This window comes from Aedes albopictus, chromosome 3 (assembly GCF_035046485.1).
Source record: "Aedes albopictus strain Foshan chromosome 3, AalbF5, whole genome shotgun sequence".
NCBI lineage: Eukaryota > Metazoa > Arthropoda > Insecta > Diptera > Culicidae > Aedes > Aedes albopictus.
Genome location: NC_085138.1, coordinates 145,623,074 through 145,649,914, shown reverse-complemented (window position 1 = coordinate 145,649,914; position 26,841 = coordinate 145,623,074). Strand labels below are relative to the sequence as shown.

The following is a 26,841-nucleotide window of genomic DNA, read 5'->3' as shown; positions in this document are numbered from 1 at the left end:
GGTTCAATACATTTCAAGGTTTAACATAACAAATAGCTTAATGCATAGATGAGACGACTGGAGTGACAAATAACCAAAAATGCTTATGGTTTGTTTTACGTTAAGCCAGGCGCTAGGCTTGCAATTTGATCCTTCCACGCCGCATGCTATCGGCCCGGAGTCGATAGAACGATGCACTCGTGGTTAATGACTTCCATATGTTCTGTTGATATTGCATAACAGTGCGCTTTCGCACTTGTTTGTTATTTTCGGTGTGGGTATGATTGGTTTGCTACAGTCGGTCCTCAATGTTGTGGCATTTACGTTAATGGTATGCTACAGGTCCCAAGAAGTGTAAAGATCTACTAATACCTCCTAAATCGCCCATGAGATCCTCTGGAGCTTCCCTGGAACTTCCCTGGAACCCCCCGAGACCCTTTGTAGCGTCCCAAAGGCTTCCTTGAACCCCCCCCCCCCCTGAGTCCTCTGAAGTTCCTATAAGGCCCTCTGAAACTTCCCCGGATCGCCCTGAGACCTTTCGAAGCGTCCCTAACACCCCCTAAACCGCGGAGCGGACCTGGTGTGATGGTTAGAACACTTGACTATCACGCCGAGGACGTGGGATCGACAAACTCGAAAAATGGGAGTTCTTTCTTCGGAAAAGAAGTAAAGCGTGAGTCTCAAGATGAACTAGCCTAGGGCTTAAAAATTTCGTTAATACAGATAAAAAAACCTAAAACGCCTTTGAAACCCCTTGAGATAACCCAGAGACCCTCTGAAATGCTCCTGAGACCTCATGGTACCTCCTGAAACCCTTGAGATGCCCTTAAAACGCCACTGAGATCATCTGGTATCCCTGAAATTCACTGAAATGCCTCTGTGTCCCTCAAGAACATCCCTGGTACTCCATGAAACCCTTTGAAGCGTTCTTGAAGTATCCCAGAATCTCTCCAATACCCTTTAAAACGCCCTCTGAGATCTGGTATTCCTTGAAACTTCCTGGAACCTATTGATTGATTTCCGACCGTTTCGATAATTTATGGGACTTTTTGACGCTGTATTGGTCTTTGGGTTTCTTTAAAAACAACCGGATAGGTTAAAAGCCGACGTTTCGAATGTTTATTCATTCATCCTCAGGGCAAAATCAAACAGTTATTTCTATGTCAAGTGGTTTTGGAACATGGATTTTAGTTCGGCTGACAAAATTACAACAGCTTTCACCCGCGCACATCCAAACGGTAATCAAACCGTTTGGATGTGCGTGGGTGAAAGCTGTTGTAATTTTGTCAGCCGTTCTAAAATCCATGTTCCAAAACCACTTGACATAGAAATAACTGTTTGGTTTTACCCTGAGGATGAATAAATAAACATTTGAAACGTCGGCTTTTAACCTCACCGGTTGTTTTTAAAGAAACCCGAAGACCGATACAGCGCCACAAAGTCCCACTTCCTGGAACCTCCTTGACACGCCCCTGAGATCTCATGGGACCTTTTTCAAACGCCTCTGAAATCCATTGAGGAATCCCAGAGCCCGCAGCTCGTGTGGCAACTTACACATTCGCACACTCACGCAAAGTTTTACGGCTGAGCGATGTGTGTTTGTTGCCGGTCCACATTCGTAGCAAAACAGAGAGGTGCACATTTTATTGAAGATGTGTACCCGAGCAGAAGAAAATAACAAGTGAATAACATATCAAGGTATTTATCTTATATACTACCATATCTTGATATGCCCTTCATTAGGTGGTAATAAGAGGCAAAATAACAAAAATGAATACCAAAATTTTGTATAAATAACACCTAGAAAATAACAAGTCTTGTTATTTTAATAATGAATGCATGCCTAAAATTTCAAGTGCTGTATTTGTTATTCCAAAGTTATTGAATAACAAACTAATAACATATCATGTTATTGAATGTTTCATTTGTTCGATGACTTCGTGATATAATAGCAAATCTTGTTCTTCGGTTATTTTCACTGCTAAACCAACAAATACTACATCAATACCAAACTCTGCTCAAATACCTCCAACTGTTATTGTGATGTTCTCATAACATTTCGTAGAATAACGCTGCAATAACAATTTTAAGTATTAGAGCACATGTTGCTCTTCGCATGGTATTTGTAAGGTATGCCATTCTGCTCGGGTACTCAGAGCTGTTTATCAATGTATCCATGCCATCTCTGCCCACCGTATTTTTCCGGCTTTGGCCACCTTCTGGATGCTGGGTTCGTCGTAAATTGCAGCAAGCACGTGGTTTATCCTTCTCCGCCACACACCGTTCTTCTGCATGCCGCCGAAGATCGTCCTTAGCACGCATCGCTCGAATACTCCGAGTGCTTGGACCTCTTCGAGCATAGTGCATGTCTCGTGTCTGTAGAGGACCACCGGTCTTATTAACGTTTTGTTAATGGTGCATTGGGTGAGTTGGATGATTTTTTTCAGACTGCAGCTTCTTCTGGAACCCGTAGTAGGCAGGCACGACTTCCACTGATGATGCCCCTTCGTATTTCCAGGCTAGCATTGTTGTCAGTTGTCAGTAGGGATCCGAAACGAATTCCTCCACCACCTCGAAGGTATCCTCGGCTATCGTAACATTACTACTCAGAGCGAGCCGGTCGTGTTCGGTTCCGTCTACCAGCATGTACTTTGTTTTTGAGGCATTCACCACCAGTCTGAACTTTGCTGCTTCGCGTTTCAGGCGGATGTACAGTAGGGTGCTAATGGACCGGGTAGTGCTCAAAAGTTTCGTCTCCTCAAAACAAGTCCCCATGCAAAATTTCAGCTCAATGTTCAAAAGCGGCCAAAGTTTGACTGTTTTGAAATCGATTTTTTTTATGCCAAATGCCTGAAAAGTTCATGAAATGTCGAGATCTGGTGTTATCCCAAAAAAAAATTTTTGAAAAAAAAAACTTTTTGGACTTTTGAGTTGGGGGAGTAAAATGAATTTGAAATGGAGGATTTGAATATATTCATGGCTATAGGGGTAGGCGGGGCATTATGGACACCCGGGGCAGAATGGACACCCTCAATATTTTGAAATATGCGAACTTTTTTGAACTTTCAATGAATGGAGAATATAGTCCATTTGTCTAAAACGTAGTTTCAGGAAAGAAACATTCGAAATTAAAATTATACTTGATTTTACACGAAAAAGTTGCGTCCTCCGTTTTTTGTTCATGGAAATTATAATTTTCACACCATCTAAAATAAGATTTAGTGATTAATTTATTGCAGGCCGATTAAAGCCTGATATTTCTAGAACACATGCAAGTAGTTTTGCTGTATCTACATGTTTAACATGTTTATATTTTCTTCTTTATCATATCAAAAATCAAGTTTGAAAATATCTTCTGCTGCCGGGGCAAAATGGACACTCACCTTTTTGAAAGAAGCGGCAAGGGAAAAATATAACCTAAATCACAAACCAACCAAATTCTTCGATTTCAGTATATTTTCGGTTAAATGTTCACTATAGTAAGCATAGGGTGAAACAAATTGGTCAAAAAACGACAGCAGTGGAAAATAGTTGTTCTACCCGAGCAGGAGGAAATAGCTGAAAAATAACAAACTCTGGTATGGAAAACCGAATACCTACAACCTGAACGAGTTATTAAGAAGCCCTGCATAAGAGGTAAAATACCTAAAATAATAACTGGTGTGTATTCTGTGCATAACACGTGAATAACGACATCAGGTATGACAATAACTAAATAATAATCGGACATTTTTCCATACAAATAGTGATTGTTCCATAATTGAATAATACCTCAAGTAGTCCTCAACACCAAACTAATAACTCGTTGAGGTATTTTGTTAATACCTATAAAATACCAAGATCAGTTATTTTGAATATGTGGGTAACCGACTAATACCTCGTTTTGGTATGATACCTGATTTTGGTATGCTGTAGTTATGTGTCAGTTATGCATTCCTGCTCGGGTAGGCACAGCTGTACATGCCGACAAAAACGAAGCTTTATCCGAAACACCCTGAATTTAAATTTACTGAACAAAAATGAACTACTTCGGCGTATTATTAATCCATAATAGTTGTTTTGTAATGAAATCACTCTATAGGTGTAAATAATGTACGAAATTCGTAAATGTCTCATGGTGTCCATATTGCCCCATGGGGGTGTCCATTCTGCCCCGTATGCTTGAAGACGGTCATGAAAAACTAACATTTTTCATAACATTTTTTGAAGTGGATAAATCATTTTTCTTCGTGAGCATTCTTATGCAATAGATGCTAAATAGACTTTAAAAGGATACATGTATCAAAAAACTCAACTTTTTTGACATCTTGCCAGGTAAAGTTGGCAAAAACCTTAGGGTGTCCATAATGCCCCGCCTACCCCTAGTAATGAAAAATGTCTTATATCATCGTTGGCAACTGCTAGCATACTATATGTCATATTTCGTTAGGGTGGTTCACTTATTTTGCATTAGAGTGGTCCTTTTTGTAGAAAATAATAAAAATAAGATAATATTAAAAAATCTTTTTTATAACCGTAAGTCATTTTCAATATTGAATATATATAATATTTCATTAGGGTGGCTCATTAAGTTTTAATAAGGGTGGGTCTTTAACATGGAAATTAAGAACAAAAAAGTAGTAAATTTATCAGTCATATTTTTGTATAGTTTGAAACCATGATCCTTTATTGGCATGTAACACTTTTTTAAGATATTCCTAGACCAACATGTAAAAAGGGCGTAAATCATTGCGAATTTTTGCTTCTCCTGTCCCTCCCGGGCGTATCCCGAATTATTCATGAATTTTTTTATATTCTTTTTTAAATTTTGAATCTTTTTTTTTGTGCTGCACTTGTTTTGCATAAGGGTGATCCTATTAATATTTGTATTTTTATTTGTAGTATTTAAATTTGTGGCCAAACTTTGCATGGGGACTTGTTTTGAGGATACAAACCTTTTGAGCACTACCCGAATTTGAAATTCGAAAAGTCGATTTTCATTGGTACTCTAGTGTACAACTCTGTCACCGTTCCAAATGTTCTGGCGATAATGTCCATGGCGTCCACAAAGCACACAAATTGACCGGATTTTGTGAAAAAAACTTTTAGAGGTTCGACTAGGAAGTTGACTTATTTCTCGGGGATTTCGGCAAGCAAGCTCTGCAAGTGTTGGAAATATGCCAGATCGCGACTACATCCAACACAGTCAACCATCGGACAGACACCGATAATCTAAGCTGTGCGTACGCACATTTACTCTCCTCTATCAAAACCCGAAGAGAGGAGAGCCGTGCGTCGTCTACAAATAGTTATAATCGACCCGACTCCAACGACTACCCATCCCAACTAACACAGACAGACACAACCACCCAAACACCACACACCATACAAATCCCTCAATAATGTTCGATCAGCTGTTAGCTCTGGCATTGTTGGCAAGTGTCGTAGCTCCTCCTGGTGTAGACCTCCCATTTTGTACCACCCACCCACTACCACCGAGGGTGCTGGCAGTAAAGTATGTACCCTTATATCCAGTGTTCCCAAAACTATTTCTCTAACGGCTTTAAATCCACAGTGAGACTTGTGCAGTGTAAATTCAAAACGCGACATCCAACTGTGAGATGTACACGGGATTAGACAAAATTGATTGATTTCGAGTAAGTGTAGTCTTTATGTAGTCTGTTAATCACCCTAATTAAACGAATAAACCGCAGGCCCTGAAGAAGATCCCAACATCTGGATCGAAACGTTGGCGATGAAATAAGAAAATCTTCGCTTTTCTTTCACTGAAAGCCGAAATCCCCGAGAAATTTGACGGAAGATGATCTGGGATAGCACTTCAAAATAGTGATTCTTGTGAGTGGGGCAGATTACCCCTTCTATCCACTCCTCCGGTAGCTGTTTGGTTTCCCTGATCTTGACTATCAGCCGGCGCAGACAGGTGGCCAACTTTTCTGGGTCACCTTGGTCTTGAGCTGGTGAATGGCATCCATAACTTCCCTCAGCGTGCGAGTTGGTTCATTTCCGTCCTCCGATGCGCTGCTGGCGTCGTCGTTTCCTCCGTTGCCGTAGTCTCCCGTACCTACGTTTCCCACGCCATTCAGGTGCTGGTCGAAGTGCCGCTTCCACCTTTCGATCACCACACGTTCCAGCACATTTCGGCTCGTGGGACGAAGCCGTTGCGGGATGCGTTGAGCTTCTGGTAGAACTTCCGTGTTTCCTGGGAACGGTACAGCAGTTTCTTCTTCATTTCTTCGCAGTCCGTTTCTTCCAGGCGGCGCTTTTTTCTCGAAAAAGGAGGGTTTGCTGTTTCCGCTTCTGTTTGTAACGTTCCACGTTCTGTCGGATCCCTTGCTGCAGCATTACCGTTCGCGCTGCGTTCTTCTCCGGCTGCGTCGTTGATGGCTGCTTTCACTGTACTGCACTGCCGTTCTAAACATATCTGTACCATGTTGTTTTTCTACGCATACCGTCCCACTGCTCTAACTTCAGTTCTACCTTAAAATCAATGTCCGAAAGATGCTTAACGTTATCGTGTAATATTTATCTGTGATGCAAAATGGAACAAAAATATCAAATTAACTTCAAATGGCTATGTTACTGAGAAAAACACGGCTAGAATGCAAAACAACATGGAACAGATGTGCTTAGAAGGGCAGTGCAGCAGTCCTCTACAGGGGTCTGGCAACTCGGCCTCGAGATTCTGCGCGTATGCTGAGGCGACATCCGGTTGTTTCAGTCGCTCTAGGTTGTACCGTGACGGTCGCCGGTACCGTACATTGTTGATGACTCAGAGTTTTGGGCGTAGTTTGACCATCACGAGATAGTGGTCGGAGTCGATGTTGGCGCCACGATAGGTCCTGACGTCGATAATGTCGGAGAAGTACCGTCCGTCAATCAGAACGTGGTCGATTTGAGATTCCGTCTATTCTGGTAATCTCCAGGTGTAACGACAAACGTGGCGCAATGAAATCCGTGGATAATGTCCTGAACAAAATCTTGTACAGATTTGTGGAAGAATGTATGGTGGATCTTCTACGGAAACCCAAAAACGCTTTCCTATAGGAATTCGTTGAAAAAAATCACGAGGATCATCAAAAGGAAATTCAAAAGAAAGTTCAAAGGGATTTCTTAAGCAATCAATTGAAGATGTTTTAGAAGAACTATAAAAAGAAATCAGTATAAGAACTTCTAAAAAAATTGATGGGACAATTCTGATGGAACCAATAAACCACATGCTCATTTTTCTGCATAATCCTTAGATAAGTTTCTGGAGGAATTTTTCAAAAAAATATCTGAATGAATTAGAAAGGAGCTCTGGAGAATTTTATGCAGGTATTTCTAAAGCAATCCATTGTAAATTTTCCAAAAATGTTTTTTTGAGAAATTTTAGAGGAATTGCTGGTAAAGCATAGCATAGCATAGCATAGCATAGCATGAATACTTGCACAAATCTTGGATGGAGTTGCAAAGTTGAATATATCCATTGACATTGCTGATGTCGCTACTACCTACAATGTCATAGACCCACTCAGCTCCACACACCTGGCCAAGTCCTTGCAAGCATTTATAAATCCTTTCATCAACTTAGAAAGAGCCCAGAACTGAAGCAGCTTCCAATAGATGAGAGGATGTTGAAAATAGCGTATTTTCAACTTACAAGTAGTTATATAACAATATGAAGTATAAAGAGTGTAATCAGAAAGATCTCACCAAGTTCTGCGTAGTCCACTAATCTGCTTGAAATCGATCTCTTCTGGACCCGTCTCCGAGATCCGAAATCCGAAACACACATCTTCAAACGAAGACGATTCTTCCAAATTCTGAACAGTTTAATGCACAAATTGACACACTACAAGTGTTCACGTTCATCTCCACTAAGTCGCCGTACATTATCACAGTTAAAGAGCACACCTCACTGATCCTCTTCGGTATCACACGCGGAATCTTTTCACCGGCCGAATTGAATTTTCAGCGGAGACCTTTAGAGGAATTGCTGGTAAAACACATAAATTGATTCCTGAAATTAAAAGAATCATTGAAGAAAATGTCGTAATAAATTTTTAATATATTTTCACAAGAGCCTGTTAAGGATTTTCTTGTTGAATTTGTAGGGCGATCATGATTTAATTTATGAAGGAATTCCATGACAATTTCTTAAAACAATCCCTCAAATATTGATTTAAATTGAATTGTTTTTTAAGATATCCTAGAAGGAAGTCTCAATATGAAAGAGTTTTTTCAACAAAAAAAGGGACTCACATATGAGGGCGCAAAATAAAATCAAAGAGATTTTTTCATATTAAGAAAGGGAAATTTTCAAAACATATGGAAGCACATAATATTTAAAATTCACATGAAATCTATGTTAGCGAGAGCGCAGAAATATTCAATAAGTTATATAAGCGTTTTAATTATATTCAAGAGGATGGTATACACATTTCCCAGTATGATAAAGGTGATTTTACTAATAATTTGGAGAAGCACAATTTTTTTTTTTTTTTAATGAAACAGGTCACCATTTTATATTGATGAGAGCGCAAATAATGTCGTAAAATATACCATGAGCAAAGAGGCTCTTCTGCTCATCCAAAATCACAAAGCAGCTTTTCTACACGGCTTTAAATGGGAGCGCAGAAACAAATGAATCAGAGCGCTATTTTGTCGTATATTTTCTTAGATTTGCAGGGCGCTCATACAGGGAGTTGAAACTTTTTTAATTTATCTCATGAGCTGCTTACTCAGTGAGTAACTTGGAGTCACCTTGATGACACCACTGGGTACATGCTGCACATAGTGGTTTCCACCCGAATAAAACGGTATCATACAAAATCATACAGGTTATCATTTTCAGGTTATTCATAGTAGAATAAAGTGGATTATAAATTAACCATACAGCGAATCATTTTGATGATAGCGGTTATCATTCTTGGAGTTTAAATGATATACCGAATGGGTCGTTAAGTATCGTTACCGTTTGAAAATGTCTTTTTTCTCGAACGCCAATTTTGTAGAATTGCTGGTGCCCGTGGCGCAAGTGGTCACACGTTTGCTTTATAAGCAGCCTCGGCTCTTTCGTTGCTCTTCCTTCTGAGAACAACTGGCTCTTCTGAGCCCATGGCTCAAACGGACCAGGACACTTGGACATCGTGCGAACGGCAACTCGAAATGGACCCCCAATTGGACTGGAAATGGAACAAGATCCACATCACATTCCTCGTGCTCATCATACTACCATGGATGCAGTAGAAAAGTGACAGCAGCGCAAAGGCAACCAGTTCGGTATAGTGGAATTACAATAGAATGCATTCAGGCGCTGTGAAAAGTGCAAAGTTTACGCTATAGAGCCGCCATCTGTTGGAATTTGTAGGAACATCCAATAGCTTCCATTAGTTTCCAATAGAGCGAAACTATACTTAAAGCGTCTCTCGCGGTGGAAAGTGTCGGAAACCGATGCAGGTAGTCCATTGGAATCGCGCATGCAATGCCCTAATGGTCAAAGGAGCTGTAAAGTGGTTGAGGAAAAAAAAGAAGACGCGGGTTTGCTGTTTCCGCGTTCTTTTATAATGTTCTACGTTCTACATCCCGTGCTGCAGCATAACCACCCTCACTCCGTTCCACATACCCAACGTTGGTCTCGTTGGTCTCAGTTGCGTTTCCGATTGCTGCTTTTATCGTACTCCAACAACAGTCCTCGCGAAAGGGTTTATTGAGCGCACTCTCGTCCGGCTACACAGCCTCAAGGTTCTGAGAGACGGTCATCGGCACCGTATGTTATGAAGATAGTGATCAGAGTCGACGTTTGCGTCGCGATAGGTCCCGATTTCGAACATGTCGGAGAAGTGCCGTCAGTCAATCAGGACGTGCTCGGTTAAGGGTTCCGTCTTCTATGGTGATCTCTAGGTGTAACGATAACGATAAGAGAGGCTGAGCTGGAAGAAGGTGCTAGGTATAACCATGTTCTTAGAGATGGCGAAATAAAACTCGTTCTCGATCGTCAGCTGTTGGCCGCTGAACTTTCCAATTTTCGATCGAAATTTTCTATGATGGTCTTGCCGTAGTGTTTTGGGCAGCTTTCATCAACTCTGTCCTATATCGGCAAATCTGCGGGTGCTCCCGATGAAATTGAAAGATCTACAGTGCTACGTAACGAGCTTCCTATCGCAAGTTGATGAAGATTCAAATGACTAATCACCTTAATTTAATATACAAACTTATTTAATTATGATTATTTCACAGAAGAGCGCCAAGTAAATTGACTTATTCTTTTAGCAGCCATGCGCTAGACGACTTACTCATTTACCCAACAAACGGAATATGAAATACCTATATTCAAATAAAAGATTGAAATTTTCAGTCTTCTCATGAACAAGGTGGTGTTCCGTCAGATGTAGTACCGATAATTCCACAAAGATAAACATTTGCCCAATACACGAATTATCTCTTACTCATCCATCGAACCATGACGACATTACCACCTCTCTTCCCTTAAGATTCGCATCATGATGATGATGATCAGTGACAAATGTAAACAGATCGCAGCCGTTAAACCAGACGCCTCAACCTGGCAATACCTACCTTGTGCGGGAAGTGGGTGTTTGATTTGGCTGTCACCGTGTGAGGTTAATGATCACGGATGGCGAACAGTAGGTACCCACCCAGCAATGATGACGCTGCCGTCCAAGCGGCTCACCTTCCCGCGCCGCGCCGTGGCGCGGTGATGGCGATCGACCGTGGTGGTGGATCTCATATGTTTTGGGATACCAGTTGACCTTGACCGGTATTTCCTTAACGAGAGACACATGTGTAACAACAGTCCGTGATCGGCGGGGTTTCGACAGAGTCGTCATCATCAATTGTTGTTGAATTATCGGAATCGCGAATGTTGGAATATGACTTGTGATATTGTTTTGTCGGGAAAAGGACAGCACTTTTTATTAAAAACAATAATTTATTTCAATTTTTTCCTCAGTTTAATATTCTATCCATCACTAAACTGTACTTGTAGGTTTCAGTGTTCTTTCTGGCTATGTTTCTTGTTTATTTTTTTTTGCTTGCATTTCTGTTTTTAATCAATTATACTTTTTAGTAAGTGAGATAAACAACATTCTTTTCTTTGTGTTATAGATCAATCTTTGCAAAGTTCGATTTCTTTTAGGTTCAAGTTACACATTTCTGCTTGCATTTTGGATGTCTTTTATAAAGATCGTAAATTCAACCTTACACCTACTCACAAGTGTCCACTTGTAGTCAACGGGACCAAAATAACGATCAAATTTGACGCAATTTTCACTAGCTTCTGTTATCGTTCTTTAAAGTTCCTAATCCGCCTAAATGATGTTGAGATTCCGATAAATACTTTGGTATTCGCTTGTTAGAGAGATAAATTTTGAAGTTTTCTTTTGAGTTGTTGACTTTCTGAGATTCTCTAGCAATGCTTTCACTCTTGTTTTCACCTGTTGCTACTTTTAAAGTACGTGAGTTTTTTTTTTTCTTTTATGTATGTGTTTCTCAATAGTTGTTATCTAACTTATGTTCAGTTTGGGTGCACTTTGCTGTTTGCAATGCCGTGTTGTTACCCCTAAGTAATATACTTTCAGTTGCTTTGAAATGCAATGTTTCTTTTCACTTTTTTCTAGTTTTAAATACACACTGCTTTTGTTCTAGCAATAGTCAGTGTTTGCTGTTTGTTGCCACTGTTGTTTCTAGTTTATGTGTTAGTGAGGGTATGTATAATAAACCTAACGGCTAGCTCGCATTGCAAGTGTATGTATGTTCCAAAAATCCAACAAACGTACGTGTGTGTATGTGTCTGCATCTTCGTGTGTCTATTGTGCGATGTACAAATTGCCTTAAGAGCTATTTAATTCCCTTTCTTGCTCTGATGAATGGTGCAACGCAAACGAACGACCTAAACTAGGAACCTAACACACAGCTTTATAGAAGTAAAACAAAATGAGAAGACTTGTGTGATTCTTTGATAACTATCGACTAAAACAGTCAATCGGAGGCAGTGTTGCCAACAAAATCAATCTTTGGTTAACAATTTTGGTTTTTCACAGTATCCTAAAATAAGAAGTTAAAATAAAAACACTGAGATGATGCTTGCGATGAGCTCGGTTTGTTGATCCATTCTTCCTTTGGCACTAAGTAGTATATTGTGTATTTGGGTGTCTGTGAGAGCAAGTGATTGCAACACTGTTCATGCTCAGAGAATTTGTGTGAGTTTACATTTTATTTTTGAGGCCAAACTTTTGTATCAAACCTTAAACACGTGTGTGTGACTTACAATCGAATTTTGTTGTTCTTTTAGCTAGTTACAATTGATGCATCAAAACGGGTGCGCCCTTGAGCTTTCCAAGTTGTTTTTTACTGTGTCTGGTTATGTTTCTTCCATGGATGTGTGGTTGTGTGAGGGTGAATGTTCAAACTTGTTTTCTTTCAACTTTTTCTTTATGCATTTGGACCTATACACTACGTGGGCTATATTTATGATAAATCGTTAGTTTTGTCTTTATAATATCTTCGGTATGTGTCTGTATGAAGTTCGGTTGACTCGAGTGCAATATGTACAACAGGTTTTCCCGTAACTTTCCATGAGGGAGATCACTAACGGAGAGGACTATGATTACCAGTTAGTTCTACATATTTGCTCAATTATTGTTCACTTCTTTACAGTAAATGTCGTCGTATGGTGATCTTCAATTCACTTGTTGTGGTTAGTGTTTGTTACTTATTGGCTTACGTGATGTTTGGTTTGTTGCTTAATGCTCTTATTTGCTGTCAAACTATCTAAAACTTGCCTCAATTTTATATTTGGTGTATTTAATTATTGTTTTTATTCTGCTGGCTGCTTTAGGTGTCTTTCTTGCTTGAAGTTTACTGATTGAGTCATCGATATATGTGAATTTAGATATAGTAAAACCGATCTTTTGAAACAGGATTATTTTACAAATAAACGCTGTAAACGTGGTGAGAAGGAAAGATGAAGTAATAACTGTAGTTTCAATACACTTTTTAATGATATATGGCGCAATTCAGTCTTCAAATGATCCTTGGTTGAGCCGAAAACAATCACACAAAAATAAGTATACATTTTATATCATTTGTTGGAATAAACATTTCCTAATTTGAAATATCAGTTTGCTTTCAGTGTAGATGAATGACATCAGTTCCATGCTGGCAATAAGCGCGGGATGCGGGAAGTTCACAATTAAATATCTCGAGAATATCAAAGTGACAGAACTTTCTTAGCTCAACAGATTTCAAACTCGAATAGAACTAGGCATTATGTGGCTATCCCTTTATCGAACACGACGGTTTGACACGTTCGTGCCACAAACAGTCCCAACATCGTCCGTTTTTTACCTTCACACTTCCAATCCGTGTTTACAGTCAAATGTGTTAAAAGTGACAGAGTGACACGTGTACTCTCTTTGTTTTACACTCAGCGAAGTAAACTACCGAAATTCATCAAAATACCTTATGAAATTTAGCCATAACTGTAAAGTATGGATGCCATAAGAATACCTTACGAAAATTGAACATGCTTATTATATGACCTAATTACATAAGATAAACTTATGAAAAGAGCAGAAAAATCGTAAAATGGTGCAGACTGGAATCGATCCATGAACGTCAAGATTACTGAGCTCGTGCTCAACCCACGTGGCTATCGACGCTTGAGAATATTGTCTTGCTAAATGTGTATAAAAGCCAAACAGTGAGTCGATTCTGCGTCATAAACCGACCTTATGAAATTCAATCTAGTCGTTATGAATTGTTTAAAGGCTATTTCATAAGTTAGACCTTATGATCTTAGGTTTATTTGCCTGAGTGTATGCAACGATGACAGCCGACGGTCACATCGAAATCGAGGTATTGCGGAAAAATAGAAAAATCCAACGGGGTTGCGGTGGTTTCAACCGCCGCAGCCATTCCGCAAACGTCAAAAGCGCTTGGTACACGCTAAAAAGCACTCACTCACTTGGTTGCTATAAAATTCAAAAATACCTAATGGAAATTGTTGCATTATTGGTTTATGTAATCACAATTGCAGCCATAATATGTATCTTATTTTTAAGTTATATTAGGCGAAGCTTCAGCACTTTTATATGTAGCTGAACGCCAAGGTTATGTTGCATACTTTTTGAAGTGTGCAGCACTTTGACGTTTGCGGAGCAGCTCTTCTTCACTCAGCCAGATTGGATGATTTTTCTGGATAAGCAATAGTTTGTGCAAAAGTGACAGCAAAGAGACTGAATCAATCACTGAAGCCAACTTTTCCGCTACTCACAGCATCAAAACAAGAGCGCCACCTTATGTGGATTATAACACAGTGACAGCACTCGAGTTACGTCAAACGCACAAGGCTACGGTGGCGCTATCTGTTCATTTCATAACGCAGGCTAGACAGTAGAAAAAACAACGACTAACCCGCGGAAGGCTTCTGGGAACGGATACGTTACTGTTGAGCACCATGGTTGTGAAACAGCATCTCTATAGTAGACGCCATGTCTCCCTGGCATGGGCCCATAATCGCATCCGACAAGGATTACAACAAAGTCGAAGGCGTACCAGATCATGGCCGACCCCAAGTACTACACCCATGAAGTGACGTCGGAGAAACCAGTCAGGGTCTTCGTAAATAGACTCAGGCGTCATCCTTGTCGGACTCAAGAATTGCTACGACCAGCAACCGCTGCGTTGGAGGTCTTCCCCGTCAACTGACGGAACCGTACGGTGAAAAACAATGACATCTTGTACCTGATACATTTTGCAAAAGGCAGCACTACCCTTGGTGCCCTGAAATCGATCCGTTTTGTTAAACAGAAGCACTACAAAGTGTCTGAGGTTCCTCTACTAGAGTCACGGTACACGCAACTACCATAGGAATCCATACTGTAACTATTGCTCCCTGGACATGGGATCGCGGATTGCGAACTCAAGGAGGCTGCCAGTTCCAGTGTTTCACCCATGCCATCGAGCACGTATTGACGGACACACAGTGTTTCAAGCTACAGAAGTAACCATAGGATCCGGCCCCTCAGGATTCAGGTGGAATCAACATGGCTCGAACTGGGCCGTAACGAAGATTAACCAAAATGGCATAACAATGGCCATACGAAAACAGTAGGAGTTCTGTGCTTAACCAGACCACAAATTGACATTCATCGAGACATTTTCAAATGAAGTACCCGTCTAAATAATCACAGCATATTGCCCGAGGCAGCGCAAGCAGTTGAATGAAACAGCGGCCCATCTGAAGAACGAACTTCAGAAGCTGAAGTCCTGAATACTCGACACTTCATCCAGAGATAATCAGAATGTCGAAGCGATAGCTAACGATCTCCAAGCCGGGCAGTATGCTGTTCTGCACCCTGATATACAATGTAGCCAAATGGTACCTAATTGACACCATCGAAGAGGCGAAATCATGGATCATGCTAACAATAGTAGTAACATGTAAGCAATTCAAGCAATATTCAGCTCCGTATAACTTGGATAGAGACATTGTCAGATCGTTGGAAGCGTCGGTGACAGGAAGCGTCAACCATCTCTCTCCTATAGACTTTTCAAAACGTCGGTGCGTAACATCGGCCAAACTGAACAGTGAAATATGAAGGCCCCAGGATATGATGATACTTATGTTCAACATCGTCTTGAACAAACATTTGATCCAAAAGCTCCTTTCCTCTTGGTCAACGTTTTCAACCGTTGCTTGGCAATTTGGCATTCTTCAACCACCTGGAAGATATATAAAGAGGCGCCAACTCTAGGGGTCTAGGTACTTAATCATACTCCGAAGAGAACAACATTCTTCTCGATGTTCAGTTGGACTTCAGACTGGGTCACTCTACGCTTCATTAGCTACACAGAACGTGACTAAGCTGGTAAAATGATCCAAAGTGATCTTCAAAACCACTGTCAAGACGTTACTTGACATCCAGAAGGTGTTCAACAACATTTGGTATAATGATTTGAACCAAGCAACAGAACTGCGTAACATACATCACAGGTCAGCGTACAATCATTGCCAGAGTACCGCAAGGCAGAATGCTTGGCCCGATACTAGATACTATGAATACGCTCGAAACTCCAGCATTACTGAAGTACCCTGCCGCTCTTTGCCGATGACTCGGCGATAATCTACGTCGGAGGAGTAATCCGCAAACGCATATGTTAGCGTCATCCTACATCCACTCGTGAGAACTCAAGGTAAACGCAACGAAACACAGGTAATGGCCTTCAAAACTCCAGTCCAAAATTATAGTACTGGATAACGAAGTCGACTGGGTCAATGCCGCACGCTGACTTGGTCTGCAAATGGACTTTTGGGCCTTGCTGTTGGCATGGGATGCACAGAGTTCCCTCGCAAACGGCATTCAGGATGGCGGTGCTACAAAGAAGTAGCCACCTAGCCATCAGTGAAAAGTGATAGGTAGGGTTAGCCGGACCGCTGTTGGCATGGGGTGCACAGGACCAACAAAATGCTAACAATACGAACGCCTTAGTCACCCGTCAATCTGATGTTCTTACAATGGAAGCCAGTAATAATTATTCACTTCTTTTAACGGTCCCCCGCTTCAAGACTTACCCTCACGACTTTGGCAGGCCGGTTTGTTGTTTTCTTCCTACCCAAAGGCAATCGTTGAATCACCGCTCAGATGGGCAACAATATGACTAAGCGGTTTTCTTCCGTTATCTCTACTGACATTGACATGGTCGATACACAGCTACGGTTTGAGTCACAGTACGTGACCGAAAACAGGCTAACGAGATTAAGATCTATGAGCTGCTTACGCTGGACTATCACGTCTACCTTCCAATCCACCAGGTCGAGATCTCGGGGAAGATCACCAATGAATCTTTGACCTGCGACGCGATCATGTAAGGCTTCTCTACCTCTTGTCCAGATACTGGACTGCCGGCAACTGCATTCGGTCTGCGAAAAGGACAAGAAAGGACGGTGCATTTAAAATGCCGTTCAAGAGTTTCTACCCGAGGTACATACTGCAAACCAACATCAAAAACGATCATTGCGGCAAGGTTACGCCGAGATGCTGAAGAAAGCTGTTCTGGTCTTTGAGTCACGCAACAACTATGTACTCGTCTATGTCTCTCGGTGATCAGGCTGAAGGCAGAGTTTTTGGCCTTTTGTAAAAGATGAAACGGAGAAATTGATGAGGCTCTAGACGTTAAGGTTAGTCCTCTTATCTTCTGAAATGCTAAAAATGCATTGTCAATGATCACATCCGCGATGTTCACTTCGCCTCTTTATGGGAACTAACATGCGTACCAACCTGGAAATTACACTGTGTCTCTTTTACGCATAGTTGTTTACGATACCGTAAAAGCCTTCACGCAAAAGTGATCTAGTTTGGGCGTATAGATACTTGGCTGCTGATACGCATGTCGAAGCATTGATTGATCATCGCCTGTTTAGAGAACTTTTACAGTCAAATGAATGCTGTCCTGGACAAGATTCTGAAAGGTGATATCAAGGTCGTCATGGGCGACTTCAACTCGAAGGTTGGTTCCGACAACTCGTACTATTAGCACGTCATGGGACGCCTTGGTCTAGGAGAAATGAGCGAAAACGTAGAGCTGTTTGCACAGTTTTGTGGCAACAATGACATGGTGATTGGGGGATCGCTCTTTCCTCATCGACCAGTGCATAAAGTGACATGGGTTTCCCGTGATGACGTCATGGAAAATCAAACCAACCACATCTCGTCAACCGAAAATGAAGACGGAGCCTCCTTGATGTGCGGAACAAACATAGACATTGCGTCCGACCTTGCGTCCGACCATCGTCTCCTACTCGGCGAGATCCTGCTGCGCATTGCGAGGATCCATCGACAGGAGGAGAAAACCGGGCGCCGGTTCAACACACGCCGACTGGAAAACGCTGCGGTGAAAAGGTCCTTCGTTGAGGAGCTAGAGAACCACGCGGAGGATATTCCGGAAGGTGGGAGCGTCGACGATCAATGGAGCGCCATCAAGAACGTCTTGATCGCTACCGGCGAGAATAATTTGAGAGAGCTACGCACCCAGAGAAAGCAGTGCATCACAGATTACACCTGGAGGAAGATAGAGGAGCGAAGGAATGTCAAAGCCGCAATAGAGCGAGCGAAAACACGAGGAGCCAAAGCCGTAGCCCGTCAGCACTATTCGGCTCTCGAGAAGGAAGTGAAGCGTTCATGTAGGCGGTACAAAAGAGCGTGGGCGAACTCCCTAGACGATGAAGGTGAGAAAGCCGCAAACACCGGCGCCACCCGACTTCTCTACGATGTATCACGTCATCGCCTTGGTAGGACTTGCTACAATACCCCTAAAAGACACATCTGAACAGCTATTGACCGACCCGGCTGCCTATCTGAAACGCTGGTTGGTGCACTTTTGAAACGTTTTCAAATGTGGGCCACGCTATCAACACCTCAGCATGATCCGCCAAGGGTTCGACGCATTACCCGTTTCAACGCCGAAGCTCAAGCATTTCAGGAAATAGAAACCGCCATCCGTAGCATGAAATCGAACAGGGCCCCAGGGGACGATCGCATATCAGCCGAGATGCTTAAAGGTGACCCCGTAGTATCTGCACAACTGCTGCATCAACTATTCTACAATATATAGGAAACCGCGACATTTTCGGTCAACTGGATGCAAGGCATCCTAGTAAAAGTGCCCAAAAAGGATGACTTGACTGTTTGCAATAGTTCGTGAGGTATTATGTTGCTGTGCAGCGTTTTCAAAGTTCTCTGCAAAGTGTTCCTCAACCGGATCCAGGAGAAGATTGACGCAACTTTCCGACGGCAGCAAGCAGGATTCCGTACCGGACGATCATATGTGGACCATATTCTTATGCTCCGTATCATCTTGGGGCAAGTCAATAAATTCCAAGAGTCTCTTTACCTGGTGTTCATTGATAACGAAAAAGCTTTCGACCGTCTCAATTACGAAAACATGTGGGAAGCCCTCAGACGCAAGAGTGTCCCTGAGAAAATCATCGGCCTCATTGAAGCACAGTACAGGGCTTTTTCGTGCAGAGTATTGCACAACGGTGTCTTGTCCGAACCCATCCGGGTCGTTGCTGAAGTGAGGCAAGGATGTATACTTAATATCACCGCTAATGTTCCTTATCGTAATCGACGAAATTCTATACGAATATCATATACATACATAATATATTGCAATATAAGAAGTGAAAGCTGCTGTCGAATGTGTTTCTGGAGGTGTAAATATTCTAACATAGGGATTTATCCAGGACTTTTATTAGGGGGTTTGACAGAAATCCTCCGGATGTACACACATGAGTTTTTTTTTCACAGATTACCACTGAGAATTTCTCTAGACATTGCCGTAGGAATTTCCTTGGAATTCTCAAATTTCTACAATAATTCCTCCCAAAGATTCCTTAAGGAATTCCTGCAAATATTTTCAAACATATTTCTTCGGGGTTTTTCAATGAATTTCTTTAGAAATTCGTCGGGGATAAGCCGAGAGATTACTTCATGCATTTCCTTAAGTATTTTCCGTAGGTTTTCCTAGGAATTCCTCAAAAATTCATCCAGGGAATCATCTATGATTGCTCCTCGAACTATTCCAAATATTTCTAAAAAAAGTCTTTAGAGAAATTCTATTCCGTCAAGAAACGAATTTTGGTAAAAGGTTTTTCTGCCCCTTCGTTTACAGACCAGATTTTCAGGGGCCCCTGATAGCTTATTCATGCCGTTAAAATTTTGAGACTTTCTATTTGTACGCTGTGAAGTTAATGTTCATGGAAATTATTGTAACTTAATCCTGTATCAGTCAATGGTTTTACTCGTAACTGCTCTTTGTAGAACTTTTAAAATTATAAGCCCGAATAGCACCATTTAAGAAAACATATTTAGATTCCAGAGTTCTAGAACAAACATAAAACTTTTACATTCCTGTTGCGGAATAGGCCTTTTTCTACAGAATATCAGAACAGTTCCTCAATAAACATTTTTGTTTACGTTTTGTTAACAATTAAATTCGCTCCATTTGATTCAATCGTAGTTGAGCTTTTCTTCTTAGCGGAATGATGATTGCATCAGTCAAACCGAGATAGTTTAATATTGAAACGCTTGATCAATACTTGTAAGTCGGCCCTCTGCACTCTGTATCTAACGGTATATATACAACCAACTCCAAATTCTTAACCGTTTTTGGTAAATTATCTTCGGTCATCTAGCCAATCTTATCCTAACTCTACTGAATACACAAATATTACACGTGCGATAGAATTTTCGAGCATTTCCTAACCTCAATCACGCACACTCAGCTTTCGCTTTCTACCACTTTATCATCACTAAGCCACCTCCCTCAAAAATACATGAATCGTTGTTCTCGCCCTCGTTTCGTCACTACTCCAGGCCACTTAACGCTACTGCAGCAGCAGCAGCTCGCCAGCTCTGGTTGCTGTTCACACTCACCGTATCTTCATCGTCCTCCACCCCACCACCAGCACCACCCTTCGGCTCAATTCGTATCGTGACATTTATCTAATCGCCGTGTCAAACGTTCATCGCGTAGAATACGGCCCCCTGCCCCGGACCGGCTGCCGTACTCTGCTGCTGTTGCTGCTGGGCAGTAGCGACAGCGCTGGCAGCGGAAGCCGGAGGCCCAACGGAGGCTGCCGTCGGTGGACCGTGGCCTTGCGAAGTGGGCGACAGTAAACTGTTGACGTCGTTGGGTTGGACGCTGGCCGCTCCTTCCGGGGCTCCTCGCTCGGTGAACTTGACGCCTCCCTTGTCTACGGGGTACTGCGTATAGGCCGGTGGTTTACCTTGGGCGGGGTTGGGAATGGGGCCGCCGGAGGTGGCGGTGGCGACCGTGGACGTGTTAGAGCTCGATCCCAACCGCGGCAGGGTGGAGTAGTGGGGTGGCAAAGCTCCTCGGCCGGCGACTACGTGCAGCTGCATGCCAGGCAGTGGGTAGCCTACTGGAACCCGAATGGTTTGCTGGGTAACCTGAAACGAAGGAGGTTGTTAGATGACGGGGGTAAGTATTGTTGAATGATCGTGAAAGCAGGTGATAGAATGAAAATGAATGATGGGGGATGGGAGCACTACTAAAACCACAGGTTCAGAGACCTCACCTGTTGATACTCAACAATATTGTGCTGCCGGCGATAGTTCTCCTGCTCCTGTGCAGTGTAGCGTTCGTACGTTTCAGCGTTGTACGGTATTAGAACCATCGTTTGGTGGTAGTTTCGCAGTGGCGGTGGAGACTCCGGTCTGCGCGTCGGACTCCTCGCAAACTTTCCGTAGGCCGCTTGATTGGCGTGGTGTATGTGATGAGCCGTATGTACAGCGTGATGTTGCGTGTGAATTTGCTGCGACTGAACGTGAACTGTGTTTGCCTGTATATTGCCCGCGGGCAGTTGAGCACAGTTTTGATAGATGGCCTCCTGTCCATGGTAGCTGTGACGAGCTTGGGCTGGAATGTGGTAGTAGTTGCCATGTGGATCTACGGCCGTTACCATGTTGGTTCCAGTGGCAGTTGCTGCGGCAGCTACTGCCGCCACAGCCTTGGTCTGGGCACTTTCAACGGGATAGTAACTCCATGAGGCGGTATGCTGATGGGTAGTGATCTGCTGTTTGGCCGCCGCCAGTTGCAAACTGTTTGCCGTGTGAGGCCGTGGAAGCGTGTTCGATTGAACGGGCTGCGTTGGTGCGGCACTGGTTTGAGACTTTGACTGAAATACAAGGAGCGAATTAATATTAACATTCGTGGACATTCCAGTAGGACACTACATACCTGAGGCGGCGTCGGTGTCGCCAGTTGAGCTTGCATCTGCTGAAGAATTTCATTCGTCGACCCGAATCTCGGTTTAATGCCTCGCACAGTCGGTCGCGAATTAAATCCGTAGTCGTTGTGCTCGTCATCGTCCGACCCTGCACCGGAGGCCGGCGCCGAAGTTGACGTTTCCGCACTGTACCGTTTCTTCAGTCGTTCTGTTCGAGCGCCTTCCTGCTGAACAAATGCTGCCAATTCGTCCGATTCCTGACCAGGCGTTCCGGCAATTACATCCGGTGCCACCTTCTTGCCGTCGTCGTCATGCAGAGCAGCATCAATATCCCCCAGGCTGTACTCGGTGCACTGTGAACTTCCCATCGAATTCCTATCGCCGGGTTGGGCTAGCGTGTAGTAGGACAGATCATCGCGTTGGCCAGCAACGCATGCCGTCAGGGGAGCCAGCGTGGACAGGAATTGCCTTCGCGAGTCAGCCTGGCGTTGTTGAGGAGGCTGATGGATTTGCGTGTGAACACCCTGAATTTGGACTCCCATTCCTATGTCTGGGCCAGCCGGACAGCGACAGTCCTGCAGAGAAAACCAGAAGCCAATTTAAGTTATTTCGGGACAATCTAACCTACCGATTCCGATGGACAAACCTGCGGGATAATCACAATCGGGTTCTCGTCTGCTTCCGGGATTTTCTCGTGCCGTCGATCCCGGTGGAAGAGATCGGTTATCTTTTTGTACGTTGACCCGTTGGAACCGCTGGAGGAACTGGAAGCCGATGAACTCGGTGAGAAGCTCTTGTCCGGAATGTATTTCGGTTGTTGGGGGTTCTCCTCTCCGGCTGGACTGTCTCGTCGTTCCATTTCGTTGAGATCGCCGTCGTGGCCGTGTTCACCGTCGGCACCTTCGTCTATAGGCTCATCAATGTCGCACGTCAGTTGCCGGATGCGCTCCTCCAGCGAGGTGACGTCCTTGACGGGAATCTTTTTCCTGGAAGGGTAAAGTGAGAAAGGAACATAATTTTGACTAATATAAAAACATGTTGCTCTTAATGCACAAATGAATAATAAGACGACTATAAATTCCAAAAAATAACTGGAATAAACCTGGTGGTGACCCATGCGACTAAAAGAAAGTTGGGTGGAGCCATGGACAGGGATGGGAACACTCACTTGCAGAGAGTTACACTCACTTGATGTTTTCTCAGCTCAGAAGCGTGCAATCAAGAAATGATGTATGGACGACTTTTGCCTAGTGATTTTGTCTAAAAGTTTGCCGAAAAGAGTAGGAGTCGCACACGCATATCAAAGTCGTGACAGAGCTGTGAAAGCGACTCTCCACGAGGTGAGTGTAATTTGCATTCACCTCGTGGAGAGTTGCCTTCGCAGCTCCTTCACGACTTCGGTATGCGTGTGCGACCCCTACTCTATTCGGCAAACTTTTAGACAAAATCACAAGGCAAAACTCGTCCATACATCATTTTTTGATTGCACGCTTCTGAGCTGAGAAAACAACAAGTGAGTGTAACTTTCTGCAAGTGAGTGTTCCCATCCTTGGCCATGGAAGCTGAAATGCTCAAGATTTTTACAATTCTAAGAAGCTAAGTTATTGCATGTTTAGAAACGGACTCCAAAAGGTCACATCGATGATGTAATCTGCACCGGTCATACTATTTATGCTAGGTACTTCTGCCATATACATTCGCTACATTCATGTTCAGCCTGGCCATAGAATCGAGGAGAGTCAAGCCTCTTGGAGAGTCAAGCCTCTTGGAGAGTCAAGCGTTGGTCAAGCAGCCGTCAAATGCTGGACGTGTGCTGGTTAGCGAGTCTAGCATGAATGAGAACTGATCTATCGGTTTTCTGGGAAGTGGTTCAAAGCAACTACAGTAGTAAATCCCGTTAATCTCCGCCATTGCGAAGTCCTGGAAACTATCTCTTGAACTGGAAAACGACCAGTTGTACAGATCGTCGCTAGTTCAGCCTTATCCACCACCCAGTTCCTACGGGAATGCGAAATGGGTTCGTCAGCAAGGGAATCTATACTTGACAACGAGAATGTCTACCGCCACAGCCATTATTGTGCGGCACTCACAGTGATTCAGCTTCAGTTGTGTGACCTGCACTGTTGTCGGCTGTTAGGTCTTCCACAAGTACCTGGGCATTCAGTCCCATTCGTCACAAGGTCACAAAAGTCTCTATGCACCGAGCATTTTGGTGTCTTGGCGATAAGACTCCCCTTCTCCGCACCTCTTGCCGAGTTGGCTTCTATCGGGTCCTCCAAACTCCCACGACTCGCTTATCAAATGCGGGAACACCAAATGCGGAAAGATCTTCTACCAAGTAATCCGATGCCAGCGGGAGCATTTCAATCCTAGGTTGGCGGTGATATAGACATTGGCTGCTAAATTGCATTTGGTAACACTGTATTACCGCGTTTGAAACGCATTCAGGTACCATTTGCATGTTGAACGCAATAACAATAACAACTAAAGCACCGGCACGGGTAGCTGAATCAATCCATGATCCATCTTATCCCGGTTTTCACATTAGAGAGTTGCTTCAGCAGTGGGAGCTCTAATCTCAATTACTTTGCCAAGGACTTCCTCCATCATATATTTGTAGGCGGGGCTTTGAGGGACACCGCACGGACTTCTAATGCTCCTGAAATGATTTTAGAAATTTCTCCGGAAAGTCTCTTAGGAACTTTCCTGGAAATATTTTCCATAAATTCTTCAACGAAATTAATGAATGGTACACCCGATTCCTTCTACAATTTTAAGGCATTCTGCGACATTTTTCTAAGAGAGTTTTCTCTGAAAATTTATTCAGAAGCTTACTAAGAAAATTCAGCTGCTTTTTATTTAGAAATTCTAAGCTTTATTTGGCGTAAGCTGCTTCGGCAATTTATAAAAAAATATTAAAAAATGCCTAAGTTGATTACTTAACGAAATCCTCTGCCACTTTCTCAAATTAACGAGATTTTCCTCCGGAGGTAGGTTCATCTCGGACCTAGTGTTGTAGAGTCTCTATATCCAAGAAAAACATTGCATCTAATATTTGAATCTACCGTTTGAAACTCCTTCGGATTTTGCTTTGGGAATGTCTCCAACAACTCCTAATGAACTCATTCGAAATTTCCATAAATGTAAGGGATTCATCCGGCAAATTGTTCACGCACTTCCGTTGCAATAGCATATGAATTTCTCAAAAGAATCTACAACGTAATTCTTCAAAAATGCGCGGAATAATTCCTGAAAACGTTGCCAAATGCCTGAATTCTTAAATAAAAAGCATAGGAATACTTTATAAACGAACTGATACAATTTTCGAAAGAATTCCCAAATAGATTGCCAAAGAGACTTGAATACAAAAACACCAAGCGAATTCCAGTTAGGAATTCAAAAATAGCAGTTTCTTCATGATTTACTCGGGCAATTTCTGCAGAAAGTCTTACTTGGAATTCCCGAAGAAATTACCCGAGTAAATCGTGAAGTAACTATCATTTTTTTAGAATTTCATCTTTCCAATTTCTCTGGAAAATCCTCTGACTTGCTCTTCCAGCATTTGTTCAGAAATTTACTGAAAAACTTCTTCAGATTTCATTTTGAAATTTATCTGGCATTTTTTTTAATTTCTCCGTTAAATCTTCTACAAAATTTCTCCGACAATACCTTGAAGATTTCTTAAATTAATTTATGGAAGTTTTGCTGAAGAATTCATCGCAGGAATTCCTTGGGACGTTGCCAGACGTATTCCTAAAATATATGTTGGATGGATAATAAAATGAAGGGTTAAGCAATTGTTCTAAAATGTTTCAAACAAATCTGAATAAAATGTCAGATAAGCTCTAAAAATTAGCATAAAAGAGTTTCTTCGAGAATTATCCACAAAACACTGAAAAAATAAAAAAAATACATAATTTCTTCCTGCTCGAGAAATATTTAAAGAAATTATTTGACGAAATTTACAAGCAAAAACGTGACAAAAGAAGGGTTTTTTCAGGAAATTCTTGAGGGATTATTCTGGGAATTCCTTTCATGGTTCCGTCAAACATTGCCCAAACATTTGCCCATAGGACTTCTCGAAAGTAAATTTTGGTTTTTGATTTTTCTAATTTTCATTTTTGAACATCCCTACACTTTTATATTGTCTCTGTAAACCTATTTGAGTTATCAATTTTTTAAGACGAAAACATTTTGAGATGAATGATTGTTGTCAAGGACAGACTTGTTAGAATCTCAATATGGCCGCCACAATAGCCGACGTTGGCATCTACTCACGATTTTGAAGTCAAAAACCTTTTCGTAAACCAAAAAAGGCGCACCTGAGCTTCTTATAGCTTATTACAAGTGAGCAAGAACAGAATAATAAAATGCGTTGTTGTTTGAAGCTTGCTTCTTAAGATTTGTGCGTCAGAAGTTTTGATGTACCGGGATTTCAAGACGGTTGTCGTTAAAAGAGTGTATTCAACATTTCTATACACTTTTACTATAATAGAATGATTTGAGAAAAATAATAAATACATATATCAATTGTTGTGATTCAGTACAAAAGAAACAATGGCATATGCAAGGTTACCAAAACATCATTTTTTCAATGATTTTTTAAGCGATTCGTCGGAATGTGGCCCGAGGTCGGTTCATCTCAGATGTGTTAACATCAAGGATCGATTGCCCGGTTTTGCTGACCAATATCCAACTGCATGTGCAAAGTAGAGCTCTACGAAACCACCGGTTTTTGGAAATTCCTGTCCGTCGCACGAACTATGCCGCTTACGGGTCCGTTGGTGGCTTTCTTAAACTTTTTAATAGGGTTGCTGACGGTTTCGACTTTCACCTGTCAAGGGCAGTACTTAGGAATAATTTTAAATTGATTTTATGTAGATCCAATATCATTAGGGCATAAGTTAGCATGTTGATAGTAAAAACAAATAATAAAAAAGCGTCACAATGTTCCTGGATAAAACGCGGAAGAGATTTCCAGAATAATGTTCGTAGGAATTTCTGAAGATGTTGACAGAGTCGTCGGAAAAATTCTTGCAGGAACTTTCTGAGGAATTCCTGGAAAAATATGAATATCTTAAAAGATAAGCGGGAAATATTCCAAGAGA

General features: G+C 42.2%; 1 protein-coding gene across 4 annotated transcripts in view; it reads right to left on the bottom strand.

Annotated features, from left to right (window-relative positions):
* Positions 1-10,889: 10,889 nt before the first annotated feature.
* Positions 10,890-26,841, bottom strand: part of LOC109426211 (uncharacterized) — a 445,168-nt gene continuing 429,216 nt past the window's right edge. For 2 of the 4 annotated variants that reach the window (XM_062860009.1, XM_062860008.1), the window contains 4 exons: positions 22,362-22,719; positions 21,745-22,308; positions 21,083-21,682; positions 10,890-20,954 (listed from right to left, as the gene is read on the bottom strand). In XM_062860009.1, coding sequence (XP_062715993.1) covers positions 20,499-20,954; positions 21,083-21,682; positions 21,745-22,308; positions 22,362-22,719 — 1,978 coding nt within the window. In that variant the 3' untranslated portion in view covers positions 10,890-20,498. The remainder of the gene's footprint in view (positions 20,955-21,082; positions 21,683-21,744; positions 22,309-22,361; positions 22,720-26,841) is intronic. The other 2 variants (XM_062860011.1, XM_062860012.1) reach the window with 2 other exon arrangements.